Source organism: Lineus longissimus, chromosome 1 (assembly GCF_910592395.1).
Source record: "Lineus longissimus chromosome 1, tnLinLong1.2, whole genome shotgun sequence".
Taxonomy (NCBI): domain Eukaryota; kingdom Metazoa; phylum Nemertea; class Pilidiophora; order Heteronemertea; family Lineidae; genus Lineus; species Lineus longissimus.
In genome coordinates, this window is record NC_088308.1 from 24,746,535 (window position 1) to 24,774,122 (window position 27,588).

Sequence of the window (27,588 nt, forward strand, 5' to 3'; positions counted from 1 at the left end):
AATCACATGTTTGCGATTCTTATCAGATTTAATACAAGTTATATCAGTTTGCAATCAGTGCAATTTGAAAGGAAAAACATGGCAAATGCCGAGAAAATCAAATATCTCATTGGAAATGCTATTTCACTTAAGTGTCCAAAACCTGTGAAAAGAATATCATCATTCCATTAGAAATCCGTCTACAGTGCCTAAATCTATTAATTGCAAAAAATAACTTCACTCGAAAGACTCTTCACTCAAAAGGTGATGTACATGCACTTATATAGGCTACGTTCACATGCGCTAATTGCAAGTTATCGATTATGATATCAGAAAGAAGTGGAAGTCACGCAAAAAAGCGGCCGCAGCACTGAAAATGAGTTGAGCAAACGCATGCGCATTGTTCTTTGCAAACTCTTTCACTCTGCAGCTGCAAACGCAACATGGCTAGATCTTCGTATCACTAACAGCCGTTGTAGGGCTATTCAGCACAATTAGCCTGAACGAAAGATCAATAAATGGTCATCAGACGCTAATAAGACCATTATGTCATTTCTTTCAAGATCTGAAGACCTTCTCACGAAAAAAATGAGACAATTCCATCTCCCTCCTGGTCACCTCCAATGCAACAGTCAGATAGCCTGTTGAAAAAAGGAAACGTTTACGACACCAAATTGACATCATCAGATCTGGTGCAGCATAAAGAATCAGGGGCCGATATTGATCCAGCCATGTTAAGTTGGTGAAATAAACACAGCTAAAAAAGGCAAGATCGGATCCTCATCTTATAAATCATTTCGCTAAATTTCTCAGTGGATACAATACTAATGTGACATGGATGTCTCATCTCGCCATTTTTTGCTGTGGATACCCTAAACCCTTCAAGTGCGACTAAGAATGTGCAAGTCAAATCTTTAACAAATGATCTGATGGTTCCTACTTGAGTCTTTCTTGGTCGATTCGTACCGTATGGCGATTTCTGTGTGATGTTGGAAAAAAGGCATGACGTTGCAAATTATTTGAAATACAGTATTCTGCACAATTCAAGAGCTTCAGGTAAATTACTTCAAACTGATACTGTATTGTCTTGATAATCGCCTTCTTCTAATGACTCAGTACTAGTACTGAACTGGCACAGGAGGCAAAAATAACCATGGGCATGATTGAATCTGTGTATAGTCAATTTGTCATGTTGGGGGTGAGTAAAGATCAGTTGGACATACACTGTGATACATAAGTTTCATCTTGACAGACTTGGTAAGATATCGTGACAGTATCAACATGTGAGATTTTTGATGAGTCGTTCGTGCAGAAATATTTGGTTGCTTCGACAAAAGAATTATTGTGCAATTTGATATCGTATTATAAACGCACATCCCTACTTTTGCATTTCTTTCTTTCTCTTCCTCATTGCCTTCCTCGTCCTTGTCCTTAGAAATGAAAGGGTTAAGAAGTAGAAAAGGACCAGTAGTCAAGCTGTTGCGTGGAATAACGAACCCGAGAGTCCGGAGGTCGTAGGTTCGAATGCTTTTGAAATCCTAATCTCTAAACCTTGCAAACTGCACTACCATTTTGATCAATAAAATGAGTTGTCACCAAAACAAGTTGAGAAATACGCGACTGAAGATTTCAGGTTGATGGTAGGCCTACTTTGTGTGAAGGAGACTACCACGTGTGATAAGACAACATCAACAGTCACAACGAAGTTGAGTGATTCTATAGGTTTTTACCAACATCTTGAGTTCGAGCAAGAAAAGACAATTCAAAGTTTAACTTCTGATTTTTGTACTCTTCATTTCAGACAGAACAACTTGGCTGTGCTCCTGGAAGTCTATATCAAGTCATTTTAGTACCGTATTATCAATCAGAATCATCATAAACAAGTGGTTTCTGCGGTGAATCTGACGCAACATTTCGTGAAAACATTGCAGTATCAAAATTTTAATACCAATCCAATCAGCTCAAACGATGTCCACTTCCACTGAAACAAGATTCAGAGTTATTCAGCACAAACACGCCAACCAAGAAAACACAGAAAATGAGGCACTGTATTGACATTTCTCGGATAAATAGGAAGCAGTCAAGATTCAAATAAACTCACTTTTTGTGAATCTTTTAGTCCATATTCGTCTACTTGGCGATGACTACCTTCTATTGCCTTCTTATTGCATCTGCATACCAAGCATTTAGACGAAATTCGTCATATACCAATCATTGTCATCTACATACCTCTTCCCTGGATAGTGCACTAGGCTCCCAGACTGAATCCAAATCTTCCAGCAGCCTGTACAGCACCTCATAGTCAAAGGGGTGTTCCAGATGCTTTTTGCTGTAGGCCGCCCAGCGACTGAAATGGATGAGGATAAGGATTTTACGGCCAGAATACAAAAGATAAGAAAGAAGGTTGTCAGAGTTAAAGATGTAAACCTACCACATGGCCCTTTGCACTTCAGTAATGTCTCCCTGTATGGCATGTTGGTGAAGGATAGTCTGCGCCGCCTGGGGTAACTCCCCATCCCATCTGTATTTTGCATCCTACAAAAGAATAGGATAACATCATATCAGAATGATTCACCCACTCGAAACATCAAGATGAGCATAAACAACGAGTAAAGTTCGAAAAGAAATATCGAGAAGGGTAAACAAAAATATTAAATTGTTGGAATGTAAATTTGGATATCTGTGCTGGAGTGACTTCAACTATAGTAACTTCAACTTGCAGAGAAGATTGTAGAGACCCAAAAGCATTACAATAAGGAGAAACACCACTGTGATCAGATAAAGAGAGTGAGTTACAAGTCAAGAGGGTGGGCCCTTTTTTTGCATGCAAACATTCAGCCCGAGACATTCCGTGAGCAGATGTGAATATTTTTGGATCGTGATCGAATGATTTCACCCAACGACGGAGAGGAATGCACAACAAAACATTTCCTAGATACTTTTATTTCATTTATGTGACCAGTTGAAGGTTTAAACATTAAACCCTGTATGTGACCAACAACCACACATACCATCAACACAGCTAACAGTTCATACCGCCATTGAGACTGAGGTACGGCGGCCTCGCCATAGGGGGGAGAAGTGGTACTAAAAAAAGAACAAAAGAAAGAAATATCCTTCTGGAACCTTCCATTGACACATCGTTTTTATATTGTAATTCTAAGTGTTTGCGAATTTCTTTCTGGTGATGAGTATCAATGGTTCGCATAACAGCCGTGCAGCTTTCATTGGACAGCCAGTTTCTTAAGGACCAGCAAGAGACACTATGTGGGATTAATCTTAGACACCAGAAGAAACAATCCGATGAAAACAGAACTCCTTGTACGGTGTAACGTGCGACCGTTGACCTTTAGTGATGAGCCTTAATCCGATGCTGAACAAAACGGCAGGACTTACTCTCTAAGGAGATTATGGTCTGCAACATTGACATTGGATTTGAAGAAAAAAGAAACCTTTTGGGCGTAAATTGACGAGATGATGATGCCCACAAGTTGAGATGGAATTAACTTGGAAAATCTAAAAGTATAACAGGGAATGATAGCAGCAAGCGCGCTTCCGACACGTTCCTTTTCGATCGCTTCCTGATTACGCCTCAAATTTGGTATAATGTGACGGATGAAAACTTCAAAGCAATAATTACAGTAATTAGAGCAACTTGAACGGATACATTAATTGACAAATGGCGATTATCTTATTCTGATAAAGCAAATAAATCGGATAATGGGTGCAATAGTGCTTGGAAATTGCGCTGATATGCCGAAATCTCTCCCCATAAAAATCATAAGCAGTGACTTTCATGCCCGGTGCAGTAACTAATTAAAATGCACCTGTATCTTAAACCTGTTGGAAGGAATTCTGCTTTCTGGGATGTCTGGAAGCTACAAGTGCCCTCGTTTACATTCACATCGTTCAGATTTGCGCTAAAGCATCACTTTAATACATATTACTCAATAAAGGGAACATGTTATTTGGGCCGACTATCAATCACGGCGAGGAAGACTTACTGATTTATTTTTTTCTTGCCGTAATCTGACGACCTTTTCGGGTTTTGTCTTGATCAAATGTAAAAGGAAAGAAGACAGATTCTCATTTTACCCAACCATAGCCGTTTCCGGTCAAGGGGATAAATATACACGTATGTCTGATTTGGTTAGCATATTCACCTGGTATTTCCTTATCTCGTGTTCAATAAAGATACAGTAAAGATCTTCATGCTGTTTGATATCCGTCCAGTTATCCTCTTCAGAAACTCCCCTGTCCTCCCTGGTGGCAAGGTTCAACTTCAGGCGGATCTGACCTTGAACATTTGACCTATTGGATCGACCTTCGAGGTCAAAGAACTTGTCAATACCTGTTGATGGAATACACTGCAAAGAATATGAAGAAATGTAATGATTACTCGTGAAATAAGACCTTGGAAGACTTGTGCACGAGAAAAAAAACGTTACAAGCCAGGATTTCTAGAAATTCACCGCAATACTTACATCGAGTGGTACGTTAACACAACCTAAGAAGTCATCAACGGCACCATCTTCACCGGCTCGCGCTGACTGGGCAATCTGCTTGAACACCCTCCCGAGGCCTTTCAAGCTCTGGATCTCATTCAGTTTGCTGGCAGCATCGAATACGGACACCTCCTCATCGTGGTCCCTGAAAGTGAACAGATTTCAAGCAGGTTGATACACATACATATTTCACCTTTTGGATTATGATACACACGTAGTTAGTTCAGACTCATCTCGACTAACTGCGAAGGGGAACGGTGAGTATGCCATTCAGGCTAATCGTGAGCTTTGAAGACGAAGTGGTGAAGTGACTGGAGACCTTGACAGTTCCAAATGAAATCCTAGATGTTTGAGCACATGAACATTTGGAACAGAATGATGAAGGGGACGATTATCGACTCCCGATTTTTCTTGCTTGTTCAGATTCTTAAAACCTGGAACTTTAACGTATCTATACCTTTCATTTTGAATTGGCACTATCACTAATTTATCAGATTGGAAATTAAGCCCAGGAATAGTTTCGCCAAAGGTCGTGGTTGTGATATCGGGATTTCTTCCTCATCAGAGAAAATTGAACCCCCTAGGCAATAGTTTAATAGATAAAGCAAAAACACAAATTGCAATTGCAATTCTAATTGTATTTGCCCGTCGGAAATTCGTGAAATTTTATCACAAACAAAGACCAGGGTAGATATTGTTGTTTTCCTGTGGTGAAGAAATACACTTGCGTTTTTGAAGTTTCGACATAGACATGTACTGGTAATGAAATTTACTGCAACATGACTAAGATAGACTGTTCTGCAACGAACTCGAAGAAAAGAAATCGACAATGACTTAAATGGGGCTATAGACAGGAGCGAGAGGGCCAATGGATACATTCGAGGGATATATGCATCTTCTATTTGGTAGATGTAATGTCTTTACGTCATATCAATGAAGTCGCCCCCTCTTCCCCTACAGCTCACTAGCAATCATCAAAATTTCTTGCAAAATTGATTCTTTAATTGTTATACTTTCTGTGCATTTCCATTGTAAGCGCAGTAGTGATACCATATTGAGCCTAAGGAGTTATCATCATATCCAATAGTAAACAGTGTGGGTCGTAGGAGTACGCCAGGGGCTTCTTCTATGGGAGTCTGTGCTCCATAACAATTTACGACATCACTTAGCTACAATGCCTTGAATGTTCAAAATACTCCATATATATATATGTTTATTTCGTACATCAAAAAGGTACATATTTTACAGTGCTATGGTGTGCAAAGTGCTGGGTGCAGTGGTTACAAGTGATTACAAGTCTATTTCGATATCAATTACATAATATTACAACGGGTGCCAACATTTGTTACATTACACATAAATATTGGATTATTTCCTCCCTTTCAATGGTTGTCAGTATGTCAACTGCATGTCTCCTTAATTTTATTAACTCTCTTATTTGCACTGCAACCTGTCTTTCTCTTTCTGTGGCCTATGGGAAATTTTTATCACTCATTAAACCAAGTGAATTTATGTACACCTCAATAGAACCTTCTTTATCGAAGCCGTATTTGTGACTGATGTGCTTCAGACTATTTCCCAAGCCACTGTTGCTGCCCAGTTTAAGTAGGGTAACACTGAATGCCTTGAATGTTCAAAATACTCCACAGCAAACAAGACTAAGAATAGAAAGAGTTCTATTGCCCAAAGAGGAGCTGTAAAATATATAAAAAACATCTTGACACTTAAAGTAATTCATTGACACTTGCTGGTAAGCAAGATAACAACGGAATACGAATATTTTGTTCCGGACCTCCAGAGGTTCCAGTAACGCAAAATGTAATTTCCAACAAGTTAATTTAATCTTTCACTGTTTAAATTGACTTTCTCATCATAGTATTTATATTATACAAACAGTTCACAAAACACTCTTATTGGATCAGGATGCAAAATGACCACAAAGTCATTATTAAGCCAAATGCGTGCGTCATTTGGACCGACTGTAATTTGGTCTTGCCATTAATTGGGATTGACAAAGTAGCGTGGACTAGGGCCCTTTCAGCAGGGAAATTGCAATTCCTTTAGAAACGACCATTTGAGAACGCAGAAGATAGGAAGGACCTCATCGATAACCTAATTACGATCGCATGCACCTTAATCACACTCAATCAATGAAGGGCTAACGAACCCATCCATCAGAAGGCGCGCAGTCATCCTATCTGAAGGAGCGGTGATTGTATAAAACCTTAGACCATACTGTCCCAGGATGTCCTTTAACACAGGTATAGTGTGCAATATAAGATATGTATATTAGGAAAGAAATTGTCTTAGTATACACAAGCGCATAGAAGTACATGTAGGTATATAGATGACGTTTTGACGAGTATGCTCTGACACCTTGGTCAAATCTGAGGTGTGGTTGTTTTCTGATGTGACCTAGAAATCAGCTGAGCCCATCCCGTCTCGGTCCATTTGTGCAACCAAGTACGGATTCTAATACTAATGCAACCAATATATACCAACAGTGAAGTATCAATATCGAATTCTGTTCTAAAATACCTCGAACTCGACTGTTAGCAAAGTGTTTGAGAATAAATCCCAAAGCAGGTGGTGTCTGTGAACCAACAACATAAACTGTAAGCAATGGTTCAGGATGTCCTCAAATGAAGATTTGAGATATGCCTAACTTACCAGATATCAAGATGAAGTCTGTCCGACTTAGGGTCATCTAAATCGCTGAAAGAGAAAACACATCTTTGATTAAAAAGGTCGCTTATTTGTGTTGGGCAAAAACATCAAACGTTTATCTCGGACTCTCTTTCCAATATATTTACTACGCCATAGTTACGAATGCTGCTTTTGCTTCAAGGTGAAACTGGCCTTGTCTTGATAAGGTCAAGCTGATCAAAACAATGTTTTATCCGAATAAGACGGATAAGACCCAAGGCAAGTCGATCATGTCATGAAAGATCCACAGGTTTATGAATATGATCTCCGGCAATACTGCATATCACGATAGCTTTCCCAGGTTTTGCGATTTACCTTCGGAAATGAAATCGATGAATGTAACCAAGTACCTCAGTTGTTTTTTTAGATGATAGCTTTAAGGAAGTTTGAAAAAGATCAAGGTCATTTTGGGTGTAGAGTTCGTGTTTAACTTACAATCTAAACTTTTCATTCCAGTTTGGATTCAGGGTACATGGCTGCACCGTGGTGGACTTGATATACTTGGCTGGTAAGATGTCTTTAACGACAGTGTGTTTCTCCTTTTTTCTTTTTATGCTTTGAGAGAACTTCTTGAGGGCACTTCTCTTTTCTTTTGGTTTTAGCTCCTCGTCCGATGAATATGTGCCTCCTTCGTTGATATCTAGGCGGGCGGCTGAGGCCTTGCGACCAGGCATGATACCTAGCATGCAGTAGGGGTCGCTGAAGCCTGGAGAAATAACGAATGAAAAATGACAGCAAATTGTTCGGTTCATAAAAGCCCACCGTAATTCACGAAAGTGGCCTTTTTTCGAAGAGTGATGAACTGGCAGTGCTACGCTGTTATGGCAGGATGATGTGTTGATGACTAATTTGTAGGTAAAATGAGTTACAACATGAGCTATTGTTGGCAGTAAATGGAAGGAATACTGCGTTTTCAGTTACATCTGTGCTTAATGTCAGAGATATGCAAAAATAGACTGACATCTCAAACCAGCAGGCGGTAGAAGTTACTTTGAACCCACATCGATAAGGTTTGAGACTGATTTGCTATGGGAAAGAAGCTCATCAAATACTTGGGAATAACCTTACAATTGTTCTCACCATAGGAGAAGACGTCTACCAACTCCAACATATTCTATGAGGATGCCGAATTGGTAAACGCTAATGAGACGACGTCCCATTCTGCAGTGGCATATCTGCCATTGGGAATTGTGAACTGTTAACTATTCTAACCATGATCTTTCAGAGTGATGTATACACATTATAAGCTTATAACTGTAGACGAGAAGCCACTCCTTTTCTAGGTGGAGCATCAGTCTCCATCCTTACGAGTCCGATCAATCACCAATTATAGTTCATTTGGAGCTGACACAAGTCAGCTTAGCGAAAATCTCATGGGATTACTCCATCTTTCAGAGACGACACAAACATGTGATCAGCCGTGAAATCAGGGTGGTTTGTTACAGAGAAGAGGAAGCATTGTTCATACACACAAGCACATGACCTGCATGCACTTAGTAGTATATAGGTTATTCCAATCCTGGACAAGCCAATATACTACTTACTGGTATTTTTTCGTATTTTTATTGTAGGGAGTAGTATGTGGGCTAGTCCAATGTCAAAGACTATCCAATATACTACTACTTACAAAATATTGTCTGAAGTCGAAATTTCAGTTTCTGATTTCAGTCTTCTTCCAAGCAACTTATTTGCTTGCTAGTGTGACACAGTCAGAAGTACGACACTAAGGTGAAGGTCATATTGGTTGGACCATCGCTGCTAATACCCAAGTGACATTACTGGGTAATCAAGACAAATGGCCATCAGTAATCAACACCATTCTACACAATAGGATGTAAAATGGAGCAGACCCACATCACTAACTCTGTTTAGACTATCCTTGGGTAGCTATGATTTGTGTGTTACTGTCATGCATGGATTTAGTCGTTCACGTAGCAAAAGTCAGTGCCTTCCTGCCCTTGAATACTGTATATAGAGCAGCCGCAAAAGATATCAACGAAGGTTTTGGTGAATTGTCTGGCACGATCTGGACATTCATAACCGAATAGCTAAAGTAGACGCTAGTCGACAACTTCATGTTGATAGAAATACAAATAAGGGTTCCTGATAAAACAACGTCAGGGTTAAAGGCCAACATACCATTTGCATCTTTAGCCTCAAGGTCCTTTCCCTCAACAACTGTACAATTCAAAATGACAATTGGCGCCTGAAAGTGGAACAAGTCATAGGGTAGTGCAGGGTGAACTGTATTTCATTATGATTAATGTGGACTGTAATAGCTCGGTTTGATACACCCTAATACATACCTTTTCGTAATACATAGCCGCGGTACATTTTCAAGTCAACAATTTGAATCAATGTAAAAGGAATTTTAATGGTAAAAATTTTTACATTAATATAGTATACCTAGTAAATTGCGATCTTTCAGATGCTAAAGAGCGCTCGTTTCGCCGCCCACTATTGCCTTTTAAAAATGAAACTCACAACATGCCGCCATTATTTTCAAATTTAGAAAGTGTTTTATCTTTGACTTTTCTATTTCTTATTACTAATTATCACATCAATAATATACATGTATATAAGAATGTTTATTTGCAGCCTTTGTGAACTGAGAATGCCTTTTGTTAGGCAAATGATAGTCGTAACAACAAAGAAATCATTCAAAGCATGCTCGTATCAATGTTTACCTTGAAATGCAAAAGCTCACTTTGTTGTAAATATCGGTTAAACACTGTTGTAAGAATTCTAAAATATAGCAAGTATTTTCGCTTCGTGAGGTGGAAAAGAGAGAAGCCATCAGTCTGCACCTCTGCAACTACCATCATCAGGAGTACAAAGTCACTCTTTCACATGCTTGCTAAGCATTCATGCAAATCGCCATCCATTTAGACAGCATAGACAAATCTTGATTTCTTCCAGATCAATAAAATCCCGTATTTTATAACAAAGTTAAGACCTGACAATGTTATAAAATTAGATTAGATAACTCCGGGATCCGTTTTTATAACAACGTAATAAAGCTAAATGAGATTACTCCGGGGTTACGAGGCATAAACGGTTACGCCTGGTATCAAAAGATCTATCATGACGCCAATTTAAATTCCTTTAACGAAACAATCTGTTCTCGTTTTTTACTATCGTTTTCTAATAGGTGATGAAAAACGTTTTCACGAGCTTCATGAGATTTGATGATAGATGTCTTTGAGATTGGACCCAAAATACAATATAATATACTTGTAACTTTTCTTAATTGGGTGATTATTGCAAATTCAAAATTTTGAAGAAAAAAAGTAAGCGAATCGAAATTATTCGCAAAATTCGCCAAAGTGAATTGAAACCCAATGAAAATGTGGCAGTTTTACATTTATAAGGTTACGATACCTTTTCCTCACTAGCTTTCGCCAGTAACCTTGCATGCTCCTCGGGAGATATACCAAAGGCATCTTGGGCATAGAGGTAGAGATCCCGGATAAAAGGCAGATGACCACCACTCGTGGTTCCAATCTTATGTTTTATTGTGTACAGCACCTCAATGTATAGGAGTTCGAACTGTAAAAAAATGATAAAAAATGAATTAGATTACAAACATAGTAATATCAGTGTATACATTCAGATACATTAATATCAGTGTATACATTCATAGTAATATCAGTGTATACATTCAGATTCTCATTCAAGTAGTAAAGGAATAACAATAAGGTAAACATGGTAAAAGCTTTCCCCAGCCCGGGGTTGTTTGTTGTCAGCTATCAATAACCAATAACATATCTAGGTTAGCTCGATCCCTTCACAGTTATCCTAATGGTTTTATCGTTAGTTCTCTTAACTCTCTTCAAACGAATTTACATCACCACGAACCTCTATTATACTTTGTCCACGATCAGGGGTAACTGTTATTAGCGTCATTGTTGGCAATATCAGACGGAAATTGGAAACTTGGGGACAGTAAAAAATGATTTGCTACATCAACTGTCACTTTTTTATGACACCATGCTTCATTATTACAAGAGTAATTGAGAAGAAATATGAAATAAGGTTTTTTGAAGACTCGGTTTTGTTTCCATGCGATTAGATATGCCATCACACCGAGAACAAGGCATGGTTTCACCCTGACTCCCTTTGTCCGCCCAAACAGATGAACGAGCGCTCAGTGATGTCAAAGCTACAACATGTAGTAACAAGGTTATTACTTCTTACCTCCTTATCCTGTAAGCGATGAATCTTTTGTCGTGGTCCAAATAGCAACTCCGACGGCGGTGCTTTGTCTGCCTCCTTCTCATCCTACAGGTAGAGATGGCATGAGTTAAAACCATGTCAAATGAGAGTACTTGGTTTGATGTCAATTTGCAGGTTAAAATCGATCGCATACTTGGGCTGATGTTCCGCAAAGAACGACTTCACCCAATACTGATACCATACCATTCACTGTATTGGTCGATTTGTCGGTGGACGAGTGAAAAGAACCCTAGTCTGCGATTTATTCGCTCGAGGGACCATCACCGAGTTCTATTGTTCGAGATCAACTCAGCTATTCCTTTGTTTTATTGAACGTCAACTGACTACGGAACCAAACCTTATCATATTGAAATTAACTAAAATTACAGCTATTTTGCTTTGATACGTTGCTAGGGTTAAGGTGATGACGGCTATACCAAAAACTAACCCCGAGGCCTTCAATGCTTAAGGTGTATTTAGATTCTGATGAAACACTGCTTTCTATTTGTCTGAAAACCCTGTCAATAGTAACGGAATCAATCGGATCGGAAAGATAACAACTGACTATTGACGTATGGCAGCGTGTCTAATGGCCTTTCTATCAAGTATCTCGGTTTAACGGTGACAAACCAGATAAACGACACTGATGACAATGGATCACAGTACCCTGCAAGTTTGAACATCTAAACGCCCTTGTCATGTGCATGTCTTCACATGCTCATTCATTAGTTTACTGTATTGTATAGTTTCACTGAAAGACCGCTTCATTAAGTAGCAAGAAATCGATACAAAGGCCAAGCCGAAGCATGGCGTTGTGTTCATCGGATAAATTGGTGTCAGCAACCCATTGTCTACCTGAATCGAACAAGTTTCTGATAAGATTCATGTAGTAAACCAATCACAGGAAAGACTTTGATGAGACTCATTTGGAAGACCATTGGCACTGGCAGGGAAGTCTTTGATAAGATTCATTTAGTAGACCAATCACAGGGGAGTCTTTTATAAGATTCATGTAGTAAACCAATCACAGGGTAGCATTTGACAAGATTCATGTAGTGAACCAATGACAGGAAGTCTTTGATAAGACTCATCAACTTCGTTGTAGACAAATATTGAAATACTTTGTACTCAGATGAGAATAACTACTTACACAAGCTGAGAAACCACAGTTCATTAGTACGGTTGCATGTGTCATATGTATCAAACAAGCAAGCATAATGTATCAAACAACACTGCAGCAACGATTCAGAAACCCTAGACGGTGAGTTTAGCACGACAACCACGGCTGCCAGAGTTCAAATAGTTCGATTGAAATTGATATAATCATATGCATCGGTATGCATTGACAATCACGTCTTGACGAGATCAGCAGAGATACTCGTGCTATTGATATGGCCTCTGGTACCCAATAATTGCTTAACAAATCATATTAGGCCTCACATAGAAAAGATACTACAAAAAGAAGGTGGCATCTCGCAAGATCTACGGGATGAGGCAATAAAAAGGTAATCCAAAAGTATATTAAAATACCTCGAGGAGTATTACGTTTTGCTGCTGACGGGACAATCCCACCTATATAAAATTCACTCAGCCAGAAGGATTATGTTTAACTTTTAAAAGCACCATTTGGTCGGTTCCCAGCCTAGCGTCGTTTGGAAACATCTACAACGCTAACCAATAAAAAGCTCTGGCTCTTGTGTCAACTAGGTTCTGATGAGAAACGCAATTCAAAGCATTTTCAATCTGGGCCGCCCGGTAAAAAAACACGATTAAGTTTGTGAAGCATTGAAGAACTTGCTGACGACTGGACTCGTGATGGATGGGTTGTTCAAGGTACTTCAGTGAACTTAAGTAGGTAACATGTTCAATACTAATCATTCTCTTAAGATATCCAACACTCAGTGTCTTCATCGATCATAACTTGATGTCCGTTGCGAAAATTGAACTCAACCATACAGAAAATAACCCTTCGTATGTAATGGTTGCATGAGTTACTGTGAATACGTCGATACATGTAGTTCATCGCATACCAACTAAACTTACAGTGGTGAAATCGCGGCTTATGAGGTGGGGTTTTTCTCGCATATACGCGTGTGTTTAGGACGTGTGATAGAACCCATGAAAATCAATTCCTGTCTCTTTAGGCGCATCTGTCGACGTGTAATCTGCCAATGATCGCTGTCAGTCTGATCCCTGTAGTCAAGCTCAGTCATCTCTGATAACGTTAACTTATATGTATAAGTAGCTGGTCTAGGGGTCATTACCGACAGCAGCTGTCGCTTAAGAACAAAATCTGTCAAGTGACGACTCTCCTGGAAGTTTTTAAGACGCCAAGAACTTCCGACAATAACGGATCTTGGGATATTGTATCACTCCCTAGCCAATATCTTTATCTCACTCAAGGATTCTCTAATTCCGATAAATGCTTTACTCCAAGGTTCTTTCAATATTTCACTTATCATTATTAACTCCAACGGTCCCCATTCGATTCTAGTCAATGTGTTGACTGGAAGCATTAAGAAGAAAACACACTGAGTCGAAGAACGATATATCTCGTTATTGTCACGCAAAAGGTCGGTGTACTTTACTAAATAACATGCCGTCGTGACATTTCCACTTACAAATGCAAGATGGATAGGATAATCATGCATCCCAAGACGACAAGGAGCCTCTGTTATAACAATAATGGTAACGTTTTTATTTCCTTCAGTCCTCCTCCCCCCCCCCCCCCCAACCACATGCACACGCACACGGTATGGCCTGTGTCAAATCACTGGACTGTTACGCCAGGGAAACCCGACAAATTTTGGGAATCGCATAGCGGTGTCAACCGGGGAAAGTAAAAGGACCATAGCGGGTTAAAGGACAAAGCAGAAATTCCTCGGTCATTCTCATGAAACATTCAATTTCTTACACCACGAGGCTTTCCGGTAAATCTCATTAACATCGTTGTTTCATATCAACAGCAGCGGCAGCAGCATATGTTGCTTTGGTAACTTACACCAGAGGATACCAGAGGAGCGATCTGTTCGTCACTGTTATCACGTTAAGGAGTGGTCAATCGATTTATCTCTGAATTAGTTATGCTCTTACAGAATTTAACGAATCTATCATGTTATTGTTGACCGGACCTCTGCAATGTTGGTAAAACCTTTTACAATCTCTTGACATAGTATTGACGGGACCAAAAGTTATAGGAAAATGTGTCAGAGGATGATCATGACTACTCACACAAGCTTTCTCGTTCCCTATATCATGCTAAAACAAAAAGCAGTCACAAAACCTTTTGTATAACTCATGGTGCTTAGACCTTCGAACTTTTGCCTACAGTCAAGGTCAACAAAAAAGCTAGTAAAACTCTAATCATGTCGAAACTTCCAAACACTGCTAAATGAGTGACATAACAGGAAACTTTCCAATTTTGTAGCAGTGAAAAAGCCATTGATTGTTAGCATTGGATAAACCTTTGATGTCATGTCACCTGAAGGGTATCTCTTTGGTAACAGGAACATGTTATCATTTACATTTAACTTCTCGCCTGTCATCCGAATCACATGTATTGGTGTTCGTTCCAATGCATTGATCTCGTTTTTACCTTATTTTCACACAAATATTCCAAAAATTTCTCGGCGCTGTGAAAATAATATTCTCTACTTCCTGTCCTTTCAGAAGAACAAATTAATCCCAGGATAACCCTGATATTTTATGAGGAGTTTCATTGCAAAACTCGTCCCAATGCTGTCTTATGAAGGCACGGAGACAGAATCCCGGGATAAGATCACTTTAACTGGTGAAATGTATCTGAATAGATTCAGGTTACAGATAATTAGAGCAGGTGACTCTATTATAGATTTCCTCGTGTTTGCCTCCTTCATCAGTGTGAACCAACTGAGATATTCGAGATGAAGATGATTCAAATTCGATTTGTGAACCAGATTGACCTCAAAATCAAGCTTTTGAAAAGGAACCTTAATCGAACTTAGTAATTATGTAATAGAGATTTAGTTTCGGATCACATTTCAATATGTTGATCGACCGGTTGCAGTTGCTAAACTTCTAGTTTATATCGCTAGGGAAACCGTTAGCAAGAGAAACTCTCAATGGACTAAGGACATCTCTGTCTGGTAGTTTACAGTATACGATGGAGGAAGCGTCCACTGAGTCAGAAATTTTACTTGGAGCTCCCACGAAAAAGCATCGTAAATTGCATAATACATCAGCACGAACACGAATTTGGGTTTCAAACCTTTCGTTGTTTGAACTCATGTCCGTGACAGCTGCGAAACCTGCCAAACATGAATTTTGCTCCGACACTATTCTGACCATCTAAATGACCACTTACCTCATTTGCTGCCCTGAGGCGCCTGTTCTCCTGCTTCCATGATAAGGCGGTGAAACTCTCGAAGAAGCTTCCATCAGATTCCTGCACCCTGGAAAGAGAAAGCGTTAGAGCGTGTGATTAGTCCGGATATTGCGTGTGGGGGAAAAGTTGGTTAATTGGTGTTTTTAAACTTATGCTCCACTTCCTGATTCAGCCTGAAAAACAACAACATTGGCGAAAGATGGGCAGGGATTGAGATTGCTTTGCACAGTGGACATTTATCTAAGTAACCATGGTTTGCCTGTTAATGCTGCATGTACATTTTACATGCTCAACTCTTCAACTAGTTCTCTACATTTGAAGGACAATCATATATAAACACTTGTTTTTGTTTTAGGAATATCCAGGAATCGACAGTGAGCAAAGCAATCTCGGAATCATATCATTATAATTCCCAAATGATCCACTTCTACAGAAGCTGCACTAAAACTATCATCAGCTGGACACAGATGATCAACGTCTGCCCTTGCGGAACATTAAACGAGGGAAATATAAATTAAGCAGAATAATTTATATCTATTTCCTTCCATAGATGGTAGTAGAAACTGGATGCTATGTTGTTGGATAGTCTATTAGACGATGAAAGAGTTATGGCAGGTACACACGCAAGCCCGTGGGTATATCAATAATAAAATCATCTTCTCAATGGTTAATTGGGCTTCCAAGGTCATTTTCTGCCGCGTTTATGGTTTCACAAAAGCCGATGTACAATTCGATGTACGGCACAATATATACCTTAAATGAATGAATTCCTTGATTCTTCATTATTGCAAGCTTACTTGGCTGAAAAATATGAGGTCGAATGTTGCGAAAGGGCTTCCCTATAAATTTACTATTCATACAATAGTCTTGTTTGAACAAATCACACATGTATCACCATGATCATACAACACGTACAACAAAGCAGAGTCAACGATTCATGAGAGCACGGCGGTGAGCATATATACACTGTGTTTTGGTGGGTGGCAGTCACCTGATCTTCTCGGTTCCAAGCCAAAGCTGCATTGTATGATTGACACAACCTCAACAAAATTACCATGCAGTCGTCCCATATGTTTGATGTTTCATCTGACATGAATATGGTATATCCTGTACGCAGGCATGCAATATTCATTCCTTTCTGAAAGAAAACTCGTTTCTAAAGGCGTTTGATATGTTGATGGAGGCTCACAAGATATAGGGTTTGCGGTTTTATTCTATTGAGACATTATTGATCACACCCTCCGCGCACGGAGTATTAATTGCAACGTATCTTTGAAAGACATAACCCTTAGGGTCAGTACGACACGTTATGTTGTTCACCAGCAACATGTGTGAAAATATCGCTGAAGCAACCGAGCAAAATAGCCTATTTGCACTTGTACATACCAATCGTGCCAATTGTTTTGTCTCGTAAACCAAACAAAGGAGTGAGTCACAATTTGCCTTGCTGTCCTTCCTAGCAATAACATTCATCTTCATTGGATGGAAAACGCACAATTACTAATTCCCTCGCATGCTACTGCCACAGTGTCCCACAGCTGCATGTGTGGATGAAGACAATGTTGCTAACGCTAAGGACTAAAGCGTTTACTCATTTCAAAGAACCAATAAAGTAAGACGCCGTCATAAGATAAATCCAAAGTGATCTGGTTCCATGTATTGGAAAGCAATGGGGTTTTTGTACTCATTGAAACATGGTATTTTCATACGTTTACATATCATCAAAAAATATGGTATATTTTTTATGTTATCCTCTTTGGGTAAGCTTCTTTACAAAATGAACTTTTGATCTGTCATGCCAGGGTTCAGTCTGAGCAGCTACTTCAGGTCGTATAGTGTATGCCCCTCCAACGAACAAATGATTATCATGAGTAGAAATCGATTATCAGGGAGATTTCCGATACAAAAACCGAACTTAAGGGCGTTCACCAAACAGTTTCTTTCTTCTAATCCTGTATGGCAGTTTATTGAAATTGGTTTTTGCGCTGTTGTACGAGTACAGCTATAGTGTGTAGCTACTCCATTGCTACATAATCAGATGGTTATACCTTTCTCTATAATAGCGTTGATAGATGCTTTAGTTCCACCGAACTACATGTAAGACCGGTTCTGAATATCCATTTCAAGCTGAATATCGGGCACATGGCCCGATTTCGTAGCAATTATTCTAGGGCATTTTCTACATCTTTTGCATTTATTACCCAAAAAATCGCTTTTTCTAATGTATCGATGCTCAACTATATCAAAGAGGTGAGTTTCGAGTTGTTTACGCTGCAAGAACGATAATAAACAATATCAGTCAATCCCTATCTAAATAATCGAACACAATGTCTGCGTCGTATTTTTTGACTATCTCGCACTTAAGGATTGGCATTAAGTATCTAATTGATGGGGATTGGTGCCTGGATATCGTACGAAATAAATGGAAAAATACAAGTAAAGTAAGATCGTGTGTGCTTAATAGTATTGATGATCAATAAGTCGATATTGCATAATAAAATTTTCTTTCACAACAAAAGAAAAAAGGCAAATACGTAGTTTCCATCATTTTTGACAAAGGTATGCAATGACTAGACATGATGATATTGATGTTTAACATCATCCATTTGTTTGTTTTGGTATCTTAGTAACCTATTGAACCTCTGACGCATATCTTCCTCTGATCTCAGCCCTGTGAGGCAGATGCTCATGAAAAGTTACTGATAAGCAAGTCACAAGTTGGTCAGGAGCTTTGTCGCAATGTGAAAGGTGCAGTCATCTGTGATACAAGTATAAGTTTCCGGTCTGATAAACGCCGTTGCCACAGGTGATTGCTCAGCCTCCACCACAAAGTCAGTTGATTTATCTGTGGGTGGTGGTGGGAGTTCAATCTTCAATGAAATCAATGCAGATATCTATTTCAATAACCTAACATAAATAGTTCATTGCAGTGAAAATAACTGAGAATAGATTTTGATAGAAAAGTTTTAACTTGATTCTGCCGAAGATGATGAAGCTGATATTCACCACTAACGTATTAGGACTGTTATAGGTATATGGTCGAAATCAGATGCATCTCATCACACCAGTTTTTAAAAACAGGTTCCGTACGAGCACAGGTGCATTCAGATCGAGACTAAAAGGCCAGCCCAACTGACACGTGTTTTCATCTCTGTGTTATAAGTTGCGGATCTCGACTCCTCGGGCCGGAATTTCCTAAAGAGTTCCTTGTCGTGAGTCCAATCGTGAAGCTTTGCCCACCGATATTGAGAAACAACGTGTCATTGTAGCCAGTACTACCTATTCAGATTTTTTGAAAACTACGTACAAAATGCATAAATAATGATGGTTATTCACCGATTCTCGATTCTGAAGAGCCCATTATACATTTTGAAATAATATTTCACTCGACATTTGATTTGAACTAGATATCAACGTTATTTTCAATGCTAGTAATTCAAACACGACGTATTTAAATCGAACTTTGCGTATTGGTTTATTGGAAAAGGCTTTCACTGACAGCATGTAAACATTGAGACTCTGTTCCTACTGAGTATGTGTGGGAGGTCTGACGCGCTGAGGAAATATATTGTATCACATTTTCAATGATTTGTTGTGGATGTATCTTTGAAATGTTACATATATAACACGGATTCCGCTAGAACAATACAAAATAGATAATAAGGCCTATTGATGATATATTTTTCAATAGGCAGTCCAATAAACGTTGATAAAATATATCAATAGTAATGAAATCATTCTGAACTACACAGACGAAGGACAGGAAGTGATTTACCATATTGGAAATCTACAAGTAGTAAAATGTCGAACTATTTTCCTGGATTAATTAAATGAATCTGTGACATAAAAGGCAGTGCTGATCATTGATATTTAAGATATTAATGGGAGTTATGCATATTGTTCTCTCAGACTTAATGTTCTCCTTTCATCTAACGACGGTAAGCGCCGGTTACACCGTCAATTTTTTGCTGCAGTACGATTTGAGAGTAAGCCCTGGTATTTACATAGAATGACCAAGAACATGTTTCATCTCCCAATCCTGTACATTTCCTTTTACTCTTCCCAATTTTATATTTAGTTGTGCTATTTAGTCAGCTAATAAACAGTGCAGAAAACACATGTCCTTTGAAGAAACTCAGTAATTCAATGTTGGCAAAAATCCATGGGAACATCTCGCATGTTATTAGTATATCAGTGACGCAATAACCCACGGAATAACAATGGGAGAAATATCAAAACATGAATTTCAATACAAAATCAATAAATTGAACACAATTTGTCATCAGAGGTATTCCCCATGCACAATCATGTAGTTATTTGGGAGGATTCCTATAGCCTTCAACCGAGCAACTTCCAAATTATTCGTCATTATTGACAATCAATTAAAGTAATAGAATAACAATTCAAATGTCATTGGGTCAAACGAGGTGTTTTCCAAGCAGACGTCATTCCAAGGGATTCAAAAACGATTTACTTCTGACAAGTTTTTCTCTTCTTACAGGCTACCCCAGAATGACGTCGTTCTAGTCACAGTGGATTGTTCTTGTAATTGTAATAAAAGATAACGGTTTAGGGCAGAATCTAGTCACATCGTTATTCCTGATATTGACATTAACCGATGGCATCAACAATGATTCAATGCAAGTACAATGTATTTCATTACAAAGCTGAAAGAGTCATTTGGTTTTGAACTTCAAATATCAGTCTGACTGTTGAATAGTAAGGGTGACGATGAAAAACCACAACAAAGTGTAAAAAAGATGTTACGACAGATTACCGGGTTATTCTGGGCACCATCCTATTTCGAATAGTACCGCAACATTAGCGCTAATTAAGTCTGAAAACGACCAAAAAGTGCCTAATTGTAGTGGTTACTCCAATCTCTGTTACATGCAATATATACTCTCCGATTATATAGATTATCGCCGACCTCTAAATAAGATAGAGCTCGGAAATATTAGTTCATTTAGGCTCTTTCACGTGTGGGGAGGGTTATCAATTCGAACACTGTCCCTCGCTGATTGAGATTCGATAGTCAAGAGCTGAGATAGTTACCGTGTTGCACTTTCATATAGCTTCCAACCTGTTTTACCCTGAGGCAAAGCGAGCCATCCGATTAGAGCAACCAAGTGCATAAGTAACCCTTTCCCGATATAATGTAACGCCTGTCGCCACTAGACTATTGATAGACAAAAATTGACATGATCGGTCGATAAGCCATTGTATCATTCAATAGGAAAGCGTGTATTTCTCACATCAAAAATCGCTTGACCTGTAAGTGTTTCTGCTATGACGTGGTGTATAGTTTTGTCCTGCGTAATGGACAGTCTAATGAAATTTCCCCTTTTTCAAATAGTGACGGAATCAAACAAATAACTTCGCAGACTGTTAACCCGGAGTGCAAAAAATGACAATATGTATTATCAGGTCTGCCGTAAATGACAGGCAGTTTATATTTCCACAATGCACATAGCGCCCTAACGACGTAAATTTACGTCATCTCGCATGCTAAAGTGCTCCTTAACGGTGTTCAGTATTTTCTCACGATTTTAAACTGCTTCAGTTGCAGACTGTCCCATCACGGCCAAGTTTCCTCTTCATGCAATCACCAAAGTGAGTAAACATCAGCACCACTCCGAGGATACAGAGTTAAGGATCAGAGACCGCGTTAAAAGAAGCACCTATAATCGATGAGCTCTGTTCAACCCACGATGGCGACTTAACCTCCAACGCAAGAGGCTTTGTCGTAAATCAATAGATGTCAAGAGGATTGTCTTGAGCCTCGGATTCGAGGGTGTTGAGCGGTATGTCAGCAATTAGTGTAACCGTTGACAACTGAACGTAAATTAATGTACGAAGAACACAGTGAAATGGAAGTCGAAAAAGCTCTTAAACTGATCCCTGATCGTATGTCCAACGAAAGCTTCTAACAGCCATGCCTTGTCTCAGTGGAGTCAGGCCTTATGAGCATGATTAACCAATTTGGCATGGGCATCAGCCATAGATTTAAGGCTATTATTGAACTGAGAATAAAGGATGTCAATTTCTGACTCTGGGCGATGTTTGTCATAATATGTATGGAGGAAAGTAGGATACTATGCATATACTATATCGGCGTTGCCATGCTCGAAGGATGAAATTATCCCCATTTGAGTCGAGCATAACGGGCGTGGATTTAATTTAGTATAGTTTTGCTTGAGGGATATAAATAATGAAGGGGAGACATGTATATGGCCTCGCGTGTTTAATCGATATTTTTACCGTAAGTCAAACTGAAGCCACAGAAATGTACATCACATGTATAGTGTCAACACGTTGGATATTGCATTGCCGAACAATTAAATTTTTTCGAGAAAATATAAGGTTTTATTTGATATTTTGTTCGTAGTCAAACTTATACACGGAGAACTCAGCCATGCTGAACTTGTAAAGGTTGAGGGTTTTATGCCGATGCCAGATTTGCTTGTGATCGGCCAATCTGGTACCTGGTATCACAAAGAGTATACTTAAAGGCCTTTGTGCAGTTACGGCAAGACATAAGCGTATGACATTTTACATTCAACACGCCATCGTAATGAACACACTCACGAATATAAACTACAGCGAACGTTTCTTTATAAAAGTATATCTCTCATCAAAAGTACCGAAAAACAGATTTCGCCAAGCTTTGAATGAAAGTTTGAGAACAGATTAGGTATAAAAGTAGGATTTGCCAAATGATATTATAGTAATACGTCTGATGTATTTTGCATGAATTATGGTTCCACAAAAAGATACTTAGGCCTATCACTTTATCTTTTAAAAATGGATAATCGCGGCCCATATAGACCGGTCGGCCAGTCACCTTCAACTCAGACTGAGAAAGGTTCTATGGCGACTCCGTAACCATCAGTATTTTACTCTGGAGGGGAAATAATGTCAATACATGTGAAATGAACGTACTCTTTCCTTGAGAAATTTAACTTAACGTTCTGCGAAATTATTACATACAACTCCATTATGTAATGAAACGCCCTTTAAGCAAATACAGGTGTTGTGAATTGTACAGGCAAGCAAATGGGCAATCTGGGGGTAATAGAAAGTCCCATTAGCCAGGCACATACCCGTTGCAGGAGAATCCGATGGGATTAAAACACACTTTACGGCGCCAAACAACAACATTATTTTTCTTAGCTTAATTTCCCGATGGAGAATCACCAAAGAGAAAGCAATGGACATGGGAAGACTCAATGTCTGCTGGCGTCGATTTTTGTGCACGATGCGTGCTTTAAAGCATGTCAAGATGCGTTTGGGTGTTTTTCCCCAAATGCATTTGCAGTCGGTTAAACTAACTTTAAAAGAATAACTTTATGAGTAAAAGGAAGTTTCTTGGCGCCAAGATGTTTCTCACATGATGCTTAAGGCTATATTTGTTGCGAACCTCAAAAGGTCGAGGATTGGCTAACACCAGAAATGTTTATTTTGTTGCATAGAAATTTGCGCCGGGTAGACTGAAAAATGCATCATGGCGTAAATGGCGTATAGTATATCGTGCGAGAGCCAAGCAAATCCCCAAAGGTCACAACATATTTCATGACATGATTGCAAGGGTGTAATATTTTCCTAAAATAATTCATTGCCAAAATGCGAGCAGTTAACTCAACAACACCGTACAAAAACATTTACATGTGTACTCTGTAATGTAATGTAGCGTCATAGTTCCGATAGCCAGCCGTCTTTTGGACTAGCACAAACTCCATTAACTGTGCCAGAAGAAAATATTTTGAATGTTTGAACTATTATGAGCTTGCCACGACTTGTATGCTTCATTTTGTACATGCAAAATATGGTCCCGTTCGTGCCCTATCGACAATAATCACGCATCGTTTTGGCATTTAAGAACATGAGGAAGAAACATAAGTTTCAGATTACTAAACATCTGCTTTGTTATTCACGAGCTCGTTTACAGAACATATCAGTATTACATTGATAGCATGATAGTCTATGTTATGTACGAATTACAAGTGTAGCGTAATGAAGTTGCATTGATGTAAGACCCATTACAACCACGGACCTGAGAGGGTCGTGTTACAACCAAATTAGGGCAAAGCATCAATCTTTCATGACGTAACATGTTTGTGAAGGGTTTTTGAATATCTGACCAATATACATGTATGAGCATTGTCCTGAACTGTAGACACAGTAGAATGACTATACTGTATGTTTACGACATTGGATCTCTAAATGCATTATCAATATCACGAAATCAAAACCGTTTCTGATTACCTCCTAGTAGACAGAGACTGCGTGGCACTGAGATCCTAAATGTACACCCATATTTTACCGCCAAGAATGCCATTAAAAACCGGAGACATCTCATTGCAAAGCCGATTGAAAAACCCAGAGGCAGGTGTTGGAGAGGTTGTTTGGTAAGTGGCTTCAATGGTTAATCAACTAGAGTTATGGTGAAAGTATCCAAGCGTTCCAGGAAAAAATACTTCAGAAACTTCGGAAGTGACAAAAATGTGCCCTACACGGAAAGTCATACTTTTTTAATGTCGCAAGGAGCTGTTTTCTTATCAAGTTCTCTACAAAGACAATAAATCAATTACAGACGAACAAACGGTTCGCATGACACAGCAGAAAGTTTTGAGAGTAAAAACAGCAAATGGGTGGCATAACCATTGCGTAAAACGATGTTAACTGTAACCATGGCTCTGATTGGTCAATAATGCTGTATTACATATCAAGAATCAATCAGAAGCTGCATAACAACTCAAATTGCATTTGACTGGTCTAAAACACATCCACGACACTAAGTAGTAACCGCGTCAACTCTTGATGAGGTTGTTTTGACCATTAGGAAAGAAACGCAACTGATTACTTAGCAGGATGATACTTAAAGACGTCGGGAAGTCATCGAAAACATCGGCCATTATGAATGATTGATGCTGATCGTCATGCCCATGATAGCGGCTAAATGACCATTGACCATACTAACATGTAATGGCCACTTGACCGTGGCTGGAAAAAGGAGACTTGGTAATAGCCACGATATTTTGTCGGATTACCTGCTCGCTTGGCGATTTGCAGGGTTTTTTAAGACCCGGCTCCTATGACGTGACGAGAGAGGGATACCGTTAGGTTTTCACCGTTGTTGAAAGCACCTCTTTGAAATTTATTGTCTGGGCAACCGTACAAAGCCATAAAACGCAAGAAAGCCCAGCGAAGGTAACCCCCTTTAGTCTTACAGAAAGTCAAGAAACAATTTTATTATCACGATCATAAAGTTGCAAATTTAAAATGTAATACAATCAAACCACTGAACTGTTTTAACCTCTAACTACATATCACACTTCATGAAAATATCATGATCAACCAACTACCCGCGAACAAAGAGTTTGGCCCTTCACTAAATTTCCAATTGATTCCGTTTCACAGTCTGATTATAAACCTCTCCAATCCTCTGAACACAAAAACCCACCAAAAGTGATGACGTAACGTAATGCATGTATTCAATGTTAATAGTTGCTGGTCAGCGGGCAAAGTGAACGCATGTGTGTGCGGTGACTTCTGTGTGTAAGCTGTAGGCCTACAGTTTACAGAATTTCCGAATTTTGTGTGTCATGATATTTTGGTCCGATCTTCTGTTCTGGTGAATCTTAGTGATATATTGAGCATGTAGGTGCTATTTGGTAGATAATGTGTAGTATAATTTAAAGGACATCGCGAGATCGTATGGAAGACAGCGTATAACAGTGCTTCGGGATTGAGGTTTTTCGGTAATCGAGTGCCAAGCTCGAGTAGCTGCTGGCTGGTCTGTACATTTCATGTCGGGATATTCTTGGTGTGTGTACCGATACGAATGTAATACTGTGCAGGTTTGAAGGGCATCTAGCGAGTTGCTTGTGTATACGTAGATGGCATACAGCACACTTGGGATGTCCGGTGTCATTGTAGGCCAGAGTACTTCTAATGTAATCGAGCATTACACCTGAAGGTGCAGTGGATCAGCGAACGGTTGGCACTGGGCGTTATTCGTGTACAGGTTTCAGATGATGTAATATACAATATGGTGGGAATGTGTCGTACTCTAAACGATATGCTGGTTCCTGCTGAATTGACTGTCATTCTTTTCGAGCAAGTAAATATCGTGAATCATCTTTGTCTAATAATAAACTATAGTGAGGAAACATCGAAATTTACTATTTAACTTTATAAGTACTTGTGCTGTGTTAATCTATGCTTCAAGACAATCATACTGCGGAGCACAATCATTAGAAAGTAATAAATGACTACCACTATTGAGTTTTCAACTTTTAATTTCCCAACTGAATTGGTTAATTTCCCTTTCTGATACTGCTAAACATACGCCTCTTTTGACGTTTTCCTCCAGAACGCATTTCCAACTGTGAAGTGTCAGTTGGTAAATTGATTGATCGCATTCGAAATTTCAGCTTCAATGAAGTTGTATTTACAGCTTGCTTTGTACTGAGACTAAAAAAGCACAATGTAAGAATCTTACAAGAATCCAGATAGAGAAAAATCCCAAAACTTAAGAACTAATATCTGTACTTTTTCACCGATACCCTGTTCATTGTTAAGTATCTGAATTTGATTAACCTGATGTCGTGACTTTTCCATCGATTTATCATTGTTTTGACACACGTAGGCCAACTTGTGAAAATGATTTATTGACCATGCTATTGCAATAGTGAGCCTATAGTGTTATTGCAACCACTTTTTAAAAAACATATGTCTATCTGCATCTAAATCTACGTAATATTAGGTATAACACAATCAGTTCGATAGCCTATCAAATCACCGAATATTGTTTCTAAGTGGCCTGACATTGAGCGGATAACAACAGAACCCTCATATAATTTAACAACCTTTATATAGGGCCTCTATCCCAACAACTTGTTTTGTAGAGTGTATGACAACACAGGAATTCATCCTTGCGTAAGACATAGACCTAGTATAGAATAACGTTTTGGCTTACTACTCATTTTGATATCCAAGAAAAGTTAGCGTAGATGTAATTGTACATAGCAGTGTTCATAGAGAGGCGTACTCGTACATGCACATTATTGCTAAGATTTGCGTAACGACTGAATCTCGTGATGGCTGAACAATAATATGTTGGTACAAAACGTCCGACACAAGTTTTTCTCAGTTAAGAAAAACTCATGATGTGACTCTCGATTGGAAGTGATACTATAACTTGTTTTATAGCTAAGTGCAACAAAGCTGATGGTACAGAACATCAGCTGTGCTGGATGTTCTAAGATGTAACATGTCATCAGTTGCTATTTGGTGAAACAAACACTCAGTAAACAAAAAGAAAAATTTACCGGCTCATGTCATCATGCTTTCTTCCCCTCAACGACATTTGTATCCATTCGAAGTCTATACATCCGTTAGCAGAAATTACCAATGCACAGATAACACAGAAGAATTAAAGAATAAGGCCTAGATATCAACACAGGTACACATATCACGCTAAAGAACAAAACCAGGCCATTGAAAACCGATGTAAGTTGATCCCAGTATCAACTGATCATATCATCCAGTGAGGCCTAGTTTTAAATCACTAGAATTTCCGACCTGCACCGGAGATCGCCGACTTGTCAATCGGGATCGAACATGGTTTATCTCCTTATTTCCATGCTGTGGTCGTGGTGGCTATTAGCTAAGCTAACTAAACGTGGAAACGCTCTGGGCTCCGCGCTAGGATCGCTTGCTGTCATTATGGGGTGTTCGATAAGAAGGGAAGCAATGTCACCTGTTATTCCCTTAGGACATCGTCACAGTGTGTTTCATTCCTTCAGCCAAGGTAAA

General features: G+C 39.0%; 1 protein-coding gene across 11 annotated transcripts in view; it reads right to left on the reverse strand.

The window, feature by feature from the left end:
* The window catches only part of LOC135493598 (BAI1-associated protein 3-like), a 78,205-nt gene that overhangs the window by 18,580 nt on the left and 32,037 nt on the right, over positions 1-27,588 (reverse strand). For 7 of the 11 annotated variants that reach the window (XM_064781098.1, XM_064781105.1, XM_064781092.1 and 4 more), the window contains exons 3-14: positions 15,748-15,835; positions 11,388-11,471; positions 10,572-10,739; positions 9,330-9,396; positions 7,626-7,896; positions 7,155-7,199; positions 4,464-4,629; positions 4,143-4,346; positions 2,411-2,514; positions 2,209-2,326; positions 1,362-1,409; positions 920-958 (exon numbers count right to left, since the gene is read on the reverse strand). In XM_064781098.1, coding sequence (XP_064637168.1) covers positions 920-958; positions 1,362-1,409; positions 2,209-2,326; positions 2,411-2,514; positions 4,143-4,346; positions 4,464-4,629; positions 7,155-7,199; positions 7,626-7,896; positions 9,330-9,396; positions 10,572-10,739; positions 11,388-11,471; positions 15,748-15,835 — 1,402 coding nt within the window. Of the gene's footprint in view, positions 1-919; positions 959-1,361; positions 1,410-1,927; positions 1,961-2,208; positions 2,327-2,410; positions 2,515-4,142; positions 4,347-4,463; positions 4,630-7,154; positions 7,200-7,625; positions 7,897-9,329; positions 9,397-10,571; positions 10,740-11,387; positions 11,472-15,747; positions 15,836-27,101; positions 27,329-27,588 lie in introns of those variants that run through there. The other 4 variants (XM_064781135.1, XM_064781122.1, XM_064781129.1 and 1 more) reach the window with 3 other exon arrangements.